At 44.8% G+C, this 9740-nt stretch overlaps 1 protein-coding gene across 1 annotated transcript in view; it reads right to left on the reverse strand.

Moving 5' to 3' along the window:
- The window catches only part of LOC119160722 (alpha-scruin-like), a 51514-nt gene extending 42102 nt beyond the window's left edge, over window positions 1–9412 (reverse strand). Inside the window, exons 1-5 of the mRNA XM_075886724.1 lie at window positions 8696–9412; window positions 7885–8001; window positions 7190–7376; window positions 1493–1705; window positions 405–751 (exon numbers count right to left, since the gene is read on the reverse strand). Of these exons, the coding sequence (XP_075742839.1) occupies window positions 405–751; window positions 1493–1705; window positions 7190–7376; window positions 7885–8001; window positions 8696–8852 (1021 nt within the window). The 5' untranslated portion in view covers window positions 8853–9412. The remainder of the gene's footprint in view (window positions 1–404; window positions 752–1492; window positions 1706–7189; window positions 7377–7884; window positions 8002–8695) is intronic.
- Between the last annotated feature and the right edge of the window lie 328 nt (window positions 9413–9740).

Below are 9740 nucleotides of genomic sequence, written 5' to 3' on the forward strand. Positions count from 1 at the left end.
TGAAATATTTGAGATCCGTGTACCCGACATTTAACTTTCCCAAAGAACAATAGGTGGTCGAATTTTTTCTGAGTTGTCCACACAACGTCCCTTATGATCATTGTAGTTCTGACAAGTTGAACTTAAACAATTATATAATTAGTTATGACATAACAATAAGAATCAAGTTTACAGTAACAGGCTTAAACATTGTATCGTCCAGTCGCAATACTACTTGGGCACGTTTTGTCAAAGTGTTTTGACCACGACACTGTGAACCTGCGGTATGGGGAAGAAGTTTGAATTGTTTTTATCTGCTTATAAAAATTTCCGTGCTTCTCATTTTATTGTATAATCTCTGTGTTGATGTTCTGACATTGTTATCATATTTTCGCATTATGTGTGTATGAGGGCAAAATGTCCACCTGTGAGCTTCCTGGGCAGGCACTGGCAATCGAGGAAACAGAGCCGCTGTCGGTGGTACACGTCTACGTCATCCACAGACGTGCCCTCTAGGCAAGTCATTCCTCCGATGACGTAGACGCGGTCGTCAGCATTGGCGGCAGCGACGGCGTGACGCGCGCGAGAGAGCTTGAAACGGAATTCCCATCGACCACGCAGTGAGTCGAACGCGAGCACGTCGACTAGGTTGGTGAAGCTGGCGGGGTCGCGGCCCGCGGGTTTGAGGCCACCCGCAAGCCACAGTTCGTGGTGGATGGTCAGAGCGGTGCAGTAGGCGCGGGGCTCAGGGAGACTCGGTCGTCGTACCCAGCTGCACGTAGTGGTGGAGCTTATTCAAAAATTGTCATAATAATCAAGCTCGTCGTCAACAATATATTGTAGTAAGGCGGTACGTTGGACCAGTTGGTCTGCTCCTTTGCTCCTTTTGCTCCTCTTTTGCTTTTTCCCTGTCCTGTATTTTTTCTGGTGTTGTGCTGTAAGTAAGTTCACGATCGTCGTCAACAAATGCCAACGTTATGTCACCTACAGCACTAAGACCTTTCCCTCTGTTATGCATGTGCTCGTGTCGTAGATATGCGTGGTTGTCGCAAACATAGACTAATGAAAAAAAAAACTCACTGGGTAACTGGCCTGTTGGCTAACCGGTGTATGTCTGTTGTGTTGTATCCGCTTATTAAAGTTGCCCAAGTTTTATACACCAGCACAATTTTCTTTCCAATGAAGCCCAATTAATGTACAATATCTTGACCATGTCTGCGTTCTTTGTGTATATTTTTCCGAAATATAAAAGAAGTTTAGGATAGGTTAGGTAACACTGCGGACGTTGAGGTGAACAATGTGAATGCGAAAGCAGAGCTCTGCTGTACTTTTGTTTCTAACACCCAATATAATGCATCAGCTGCCCGAGGTTCATATTTATTTAGCGTTCAGCTGTCATGCCTCGCATATTCTTCTGCACTGCTGAAATATTGCTTCTATGCTATTGGAGTTTTTTGATGTGAGGTATCCACGGATTTTTCCACGAGCGATGAATGGCTCTTTGTACACTCACGTGCGCTCGTTAGGGTCCGTGGCGTGCACAGTGGACAAGACTTCGGCGGGCGTCATGCCGGTGAATACCTGCTTCTTGGTGGTCACGCCTCCTACCACATACACCAATCCGCCCAAGAAGCCCACGCCGCAGGCCATGAGCGGCAGCGGAAGATGGCGGTACGGAACCCAGCTGTCTGATGCAGGGTTGTACAACTCCACCGAGTTGAGGATCCTGGAAGATAGCGATCACTGGGTTTTTACCATGAGTGTATGGTAAGGCGGTGCAAATGAATGCATGAGGAAAATGTGACGTTCTCTCTTTGCTTGCGTTTATATCTAAAAGTAAAAAATAGTTTTTTTTTATTTATTGATAATACCGACAGTTATTCGCCTAACTTGATGAGAAATGCTGGAACTGAGAGAGATAGAGGAGAAAAAATTGAGCAGTTGTCGTCAAAACACTGTCCTTGCTGAAATTTTCGAAGCCACACATGCGACTATTTAGTTCCAGGTAAAGGGCGTGATTATATAAAACGTTGCCTTGCAAGCCCATTTAGCAGCTCCTGCCAAGAGATTACATGTGTAGGCTTCTTTGTCTGAACGCGTAACCTTATGAAATTCCGGCGATTGAACGGTGAACAGAGTAATGTACCTTTCACTGTTACAAAGTGCCAGTTTATCCTCGAATGAAGTAGTACATATCAAGAAAACGATTTGACTCTTTATTGATGTGCAAATCCCCGTAATGCTACATAAAAGCAGTTCGACCTAAAAGAAAGATAAGACAAGAAATCGATGGTTGAGTGGCTTTCGATCGCACGGCCCCTCAGCACCTGTCAGTTCGAAAGCTTGACACACACGCGAAACGTTACACTGAAAGACAGAAAAGTGGCTTTTTTGTTTTTTGCCAAAAGTATTGTAGGTGATATGAATTTTCACTTTTGAAAGGAAAGTACAAGTGTCTCCATGCATGTGTAAACCTACGATGAGGTATTTCAAAAGCTTGTTTCCTGCTTCTCTGGGTGTGAAAATTAGCTAATGTGGCACGTTCATCACTAAACAAGACTACCGTAAGTGAATATGTTTGGGGCAATCACGTTGATTTGCTATTCGGTTCAATTACGCGTACAAAACGTTGCAATTCGTAATGGTGCGCACTGAATACTTCAGTTTTTCTGCACTCATTTGACGTATTTTCTACCATTACTCACGTTCCGAGACAACGGCCACAACTGCCCACCCTTGTTGCACATATATAGGGCAGTATACTTAGTTTGTCTCTTTCAGAGAGTGTGACGTTCTCACTACGGAAATATGTCTGATGCTATAGCAAAGGGTAGAAAGCATTCAATGACCCACTAGTTATGCTATTCACTTCATGTGTCACCACCTTGTTATCTTAGTCTATATAACTTCTCTAATAAACATGCCAACGTGATTTCTCAACCAACATGACGTTTGCACAGGGCAAGTTTGTAAGCAGTTGGAAGAAGGTGTGTGGCTATGTGATGTAATAATTGGCTGCAACGAAGAGCGTACGAATTCGAATCCTATTTTATTCAAAGTATTAGAGCGAAAGCTGCTGTGACATCACAAGGCTCCTTTTTAGAGCCGTAGTTGTCCACCGCCATTGCCACCGCATGTGTTCGCAACCACTATCGAGCGAAATCAGAGAAAAACGAAGAAAATAAAAACTAGACCCTGGTAGGTCTCTGTTCAGGAATCAGTATTACACGAAGGGGAACCGTGTCCTAGCAGAGGTAGTTGAGAGTTCATTGTACCTTGTTTCGGCACAAGGGACAAGGAATGACTGCTACCTCAACAAATTGGAATATCACGTAAAGAACGTCAAGCATGCAGGTAGAAACTTGCAGCACACACTTCAAGCAGAAAGAACGCACGAAATGAGTATACACATGACGAGCGCAGAGAAGCAACTGTGACATCCTGACAATTAAAGCACATTGGCAAACAAAATGAAACACGCGGGAAATGAATGCCCAGGTAGGACGAGTGTGAACAACAGCCACAACTCTTACTTCATCGTGTGCGATCAGCGCACTCCTTCTTAATGAAGGCATGACCGCTGCAGCGAGTGAAGTGATGTTCATGCTTTTACCAGCTGTAACCAAAGCAAACGTCCGATAGAAGCACAAGAGGTAAAAGCACCCGAGTCCCCATGTAAGCGTGCGCGCGAGTGAGCCACCACGCTAGAGAAGTCTTCTTTCTCGTGTTCCTTCTTGGCAATCTAAGAGTGTATATTGTACAACGTCATTTCCGTGACCTAAATGCGTCAGTGTAGCCGTGGTGGACCCAGAATAAAATACTTTTGTGTTAAAAAAAAAACGGCCGGTCGGCGCTGAACGCGCAGCGCATGCAGGGACTGCGAAAGATAGAAAATCCTTTCAGAGCTTTTCTTCAAAACTCTTTGGGTTACTGCTGCACGCAAACTTGAAGCGTACCCTTCACACAAAAATTTATAGCTTTTATGTAAACAGAGGCAATGACTGTGTCATTCTTCGTCATTTTTCGGAGAAGCGTGGTACCCGTTGCACATTTGGAAAGAAATTTGTGCAACGTTTTTATGCTCCGGCTGGAGACGATGAAAAATTGTGGAGGAAGATTTTTTGTGCGTTGGAGCATACGACAACCCCCTCGCTACGCGATTCGCATTGTGAGACGCCTGGTTGTTTCCTTGCTGTTTTAAAAAGCTTTATTACTTATAATAACGTGACTCCTTTCGCGGCATCAAGCCTGTCCATGTTTGCAAAGCAGTTTCAAGCACCGGCCTGACTCTGCGGTAGAATGCCGGGTCGCCCTGCAGAGGACCGGTGTTCGATTACCATTATGTCCTTAGATTATGGCATTATGGCTTTTTTATTTCGTGCGATAGTGGTTACGGACATCGGCAGCGGCAATGGGCAACTATGGCACACACGATCCTTCTAGTCTCAAGAAAGGTTTCACTGTAAAACATTAGGAATATAATGAGATTCAGAACCGTGTGTGCCAGCTGAGCATCATACCACTGTGCCTTGCCAGCGCTTGGAGCTCTTTCGCAAAGTGACCTGGAGGCAGGTTTTATGTGGCGAAATGAATCGTGGCAATATAACTACTTATGCCTTTTAGAACGGCAAAGAAACAATAAGGCGTGCTAGTGGGTATACAAACACGCCTATAGGTTACAAAAGCTTCACACGTAACTATTTATTGTCGGCAGCTATAGCATCTAAGAATTGAACAGAATTCCTTGCAAGTGAGCAGCGGGAACTGCGCTTCTGAGAAGACTGACAAGGACGCCCTAATGACTGCCTCACTACTACAGAAAAATTACGTTGATTTATGGTGTAGTAACGCACTAAAGGGAGACAAAGTTAGGTGGGCTGAGGAGATCAAAATGTTTGCACGTATCAAGTGGAAACAGAAATCCCAAGACCAGGTTATTTGGAGTATTATGGGAGAGGCCTTTGTCCTAAATAGACGCAGTCAGACGATGATGATGATGATGATGATGATGATGATAGGGTACCCTTCATTCGTGCCTTGTAGTAGTTACCGAAAGAGTGCTTGAAAAGTATCTAGAAAGGACGCTCTTTTAGCTTTCGCTGTGCTGTGCTGGGCGTTCCGCGCAGGGCTGGCGGTTTTTTACAGCGAAATCTCTCATGACATCACAACAGGGGTCGAGTGCAGTGCCGTAGTTGTCCGCTGCCGCCACCTGTGTCCACAACCACTATCGCAAGAAATAATATTACAAAAAAAAAACACTTAGTAAATAGAAACGCTAAGGACGCAGTGGCATTCGAACCTGGTTCCCCTGCGAGCCAGCCCAATATTCTACGCCATAGCCACGCTGAAGCTTGAACCTACACTGGAAAAATGCCTTGGGCTGCTTTAGCGTCGGGAAAGGGAATTCGTAAATATAAGTAATAAATCGTTTTATAAGAGCAAATGAGCAACCAGGTGTCAAGCAATGTTAATTGCTGAACTAGCGCATTACGCAATCCTGATGACCTAATCCTGTGGGACATACTCACTGCAGGCGTAAATCCTCATCGTCGGGAGCCACTGCATAAAAAACTTGCACGAAATTTCCTGCAAGTGTGCAGCGGATACCACGCTCCTCCGAAGAACAACAGAGGATAACATAGTGATTGCCGGCCCACTACACAAAATTGATGTTTACGACGTAGTGGGTACCCTGCAAGTGTGATTATACCAGTTACCTATATAGTGTTTATGAAATGCTCTGAAAGGCCCCTCTTTCACCTTTCGCTGCGACTGTTGTGCGTTCCGCCCACGTTCCGTGTCCATCAATCTCTGCAAATTTTTCTTGTTGTCTGCCATCAGCACTATATCATCTGCGTACATCAATGCTGGTAGTGCTTGTTCAATGAGTTTTCCTTGTTTGACGAAAGAGAGGTTAAATCTCAGTCCACTTCCCTCTAATTTGGCCTCTAATCCTTGTAGGTACATCATGAATAATAACAATGACAGGGGACACCCCTGCCTAACCCCCGTTTTACCTCCGCAGGCTTGAATACCTCTTTTTGCCACTTTATAATTACCTTATTACCTTTATAGATATCCTTTAAAAGATTAGTGACTACATCTTCCACGCCTAGTGTATCCAGTATTCCCCACAATTTCTCTTGAACCACGCTATCGTACGCTTCCTTGATATCCAAAAATGTTAGCTACAGGGGTCTGTGTTCCTTTTCTGCTATTTCGATGCACTGCGTCAGTGAGAACAGATTGTCTTCCAACCTCCTGTGTTTCCGAAACCCAATCTGCAGTTCCCCCAGCACCCCCTCATCCTCTATCCATGCCTGCAGTCGTTCCTTTATAATATGCATCGCCAGCCTGTAGACCACTGGGGTCACTATTATAGGACGGTAGTTGTTTATGTCAGCTTTGTCCCCCTTTATTTTATAGATCATGCTCACCCTGCTAAGTTTCCATCCATCGGGAACTTCTCCATCAATTATTATTTTGTTCACTGCCTCTCTCAAAGCCTACTTAGCACCTAATGTCCTTATCAGCATAATTAGAATGCCATCTGAGCCTGTTGATGTACTACACGAAACCTTTTTCTCAGCCCTTTCTCACTCTCGTTGTGAAAATGGGGCCATTGCGCCACATGATTCATCCTTGCCTATTGTGGTGCATAAAGCACTTCTTTGTTGAAATTTTTCTGTCACCCCTGTTCTTATATATTCAATGGCTTCGTCCCCTTCTAGCCTAGCACCTTGAGCTGTAGTTTTAAACCTCTGCTCTAAGCTCCTCTCATTTCTTAGGGCGCTTAGATGGTTCGAAAATTTCGCAGATACCTTTATATCTTTTTTATGTACTTCCGCCAGCCACTGAGCTCCCTTTCTTCTAATATTTTCATTGATTAGAAGGGATGCGTACCTTCTACAGCTTAGAAAGATACAGCTTAGAAAGAGAGGGAGTGGGAGAACTGCGCCGCGTCGCGGCACGCGGCCGAACTACCTCTAATACATTTTTTCAAAGGCGCGCGCGCCGAATGGAACTGCCGGGTCAACCGCCGGGCGCCCCGATCCAAGCGGCCGTGCACATGTATCCATAAACTGTCCTCTTTGCTTTTAGTTTTATAAAGCAAATGCGAGAATTCTTAGTAGGCTGTCAAGGAAAAAGCCTCAATGTCGCATGCAGGCCTTTCTTGGTAGCAATGCATCTACAGCGGCCCTCCGCTTACTCTTCCTTGTCGTCCTTGCCACCGACGACCATGATCTTCTCGTGCACAACAGCGGCTCCGTGACAAGCTCTGGCGTGCAGCATATCCGCCGCGCGGTCCCATCGCTGCTCGCGAACGTGGAATTTGAACACGGAGCGCTGAGCTCGGCCTTGTCCTCCTTTGCTGGCGATTGCGCCACTGTAACCACCTGTAGATTAAAGTAGTCATGTGTGAGATTGGCAATCATTGTTATGGAATAGGACCGATTTGCTAAGGTACACTTTATTTTATGGGTATGGTGACTTGGCGTGGGGTTATGACAATTAGCTCGAGTACAGATTAGGGGAACGCTGAACTGCAATCCGCTTACACAGCACCGACCAAGTAGGCGCACAAAAGCACAAAGTCCTGGAAAAAAACGCATGGGTAAGTTTCCTTTTTTATGAAAGTGTGCGCTTATTATGTGCGGTGTTTTCACTACAGACACTAACAAACTGTTTTTATTCCGCATAATGGTCTAGACAAGAAACTCGCCACCTGCGTGCCTCGGTATGGGCAGTTTAGCGGGGGCACGCATAAAAAAACATTTGGGTCACATTTATACCGACGCAGGCTGAAGTGAGTAAGAATAGCAAATGAAATGCTCCAGTATATAAACTGCATATATTTTTCCTATACAATTTATAATCAATAAACAAATTACTACGCTGAGTTACCGAAAACGTAGATGCAGCCTGCGTAGTAAACGACGGCGTGATAACTTCGTGGCTCGGGCAGTGGTTGAATGGCGAGCCATTGGTTCAGCTGTGGCTTGAACACGTAGTTCGACTTGCCTGCATCGTAGCAAGAAAAATTTTAAAGACATTGACAGGCCTATAATGGACAGATTGTCAGTCGTTTCAAAACGTATGTGTCGGCACCTGTTATAGTTTTTGAATTTAAATTTCGTATCCCCACATTTAAAAGCAGAATGAAATTTGTATCTCTTGTTCCACTTCACCTGAGCAAATGTATGGGTCGAGGGACCTTAGTCAGACAGCGGTCATCTTTATTTAGTCCCTTCAACCTAGGCAATCATGTTTTTGCCTGAATAAACAGTGAATGAAAAACAATTTAAAATTGATGATTTGTGCCACCTGAAGACGTATTGCAGTGCGCGGTGCCTAAAAAGCCGACCGAAGCGAAGCAGCAATGAAAATGGGAAGTGTGGCTATATTTTGAATAAGAAGAAGCTTAATGTGGGGGACATCAGCAGACTTAGTTATGCCTGAAGCAGCAGCCGGTAGTGAAACTTGGCTGTGAATATTGCGCTTGACTCGTAACACTCAGACAGGAGAGTTCTATATCAAAAACGGGCATAAAGTTTCACCGGTTAGTTAAATCCACTCACGCATGCTTCTAATTGGTCGAAGCTGTAAATTTCTGTGCTCCATAGTTTTTTTTCCGTTAGTGAAGGTGAGTGACACAAGGAATTAGGTATAAGGACAAGGACGTCATTCCCTGAAATAAAAAAAAAAACCACCGTACCAGCGGAGGTCTTCCCTGGTTCCTGAAGGTCGGTGCCTCCAAGGACGACCACGACAGCCGAATCTGAGTTCTGCACTTTTCCCACCAGCGATACCTCCTGCACCTCCTCCTCCTCTCTGGCATTCCTGCGAATGTGCTTGGTGAGTGCAGTGGCCATTGGCTGAGTAGTGTGGTGCAGAACGGTTAAGCCACACCTATGTCACAGACAGTAGTATTTAAGTACACATATACTGGTTGCATGTTCTGCAATAATCACATAACATTAAAACAAAAAAAGTTATGATGGGCGGTGAACACAGCACAGAAAGCATATATTTTAGTGCCATTTGAGTCATCGGCTTGTGATTTCACAATACTCCCACCGCAAGCGTCGTCAAACGTTTTCCTGTTTACTCACTGTTAGCTCCAATTTTATAGAGTCCACTACGTCATTACCAATGTTGCTAATCGCCCTTTAAGTGCCAGCCGTTAGAAACTGACATTGGCAGCGTTGTCATAAAAAAGGTATTTTTATTTCACTGTGCGTCCATAGTATTGTTTGTTCATTCCAAGGAAAGAGCAGCGGAAAGTTGAGGCAATGATTCCCCCAAGAGCTTTGCTACCAGAATATAAACAACACGGCTCCATGCCTTTATTTCAGAAGCTGTTATGGTGGTGTCAGCTTCTAAGTCTTTCTCAAGTGGTGGGGCTTTCGCCATAGGGTTACGTAGGGTGTCAAGGGGGGGGGGGATGAAGCCTCGTCGCCGCACCCATTTCTAATAACTCAAAGGGGGAACTTTTCCACCTACCCAGTTTTTAAGTGGAAAAAAAGCCGCTTTCCCCCCTCCCTTCAGCCCGAGCGCAATCTCATAACTTTTACCATGCCCTGCGGATGATGGCGTCCCCAGTGAAACCAAGTTGACAATAGAAAAGAAAAACACACCCTCTATTGACTCAAAATTGTCGTAACCATAGTTGAAGTTATGCATGTGCTCACCTACGCACTTTCATTGCGTATGTGGCCATCGAGTTGAAACATATCAACATACGAATACATAAACTAAGA

The sequence above is a fragment of the Rhipicephalus microplus genome, chromosome 2 (genome assembly GCF_043290135.1).
Source record: "Rhipicephalus microplus isolate Deutch F79 chromosome 2, USDA_Rmic, whole genome shotgun sequence".
Lineage (NCBI taxonomy): Eukaryota > Metazoa > Arthropoda > Arachnida > Ixodida > Ixodidae > Rhipicephalus > Rhipicephalus microplus.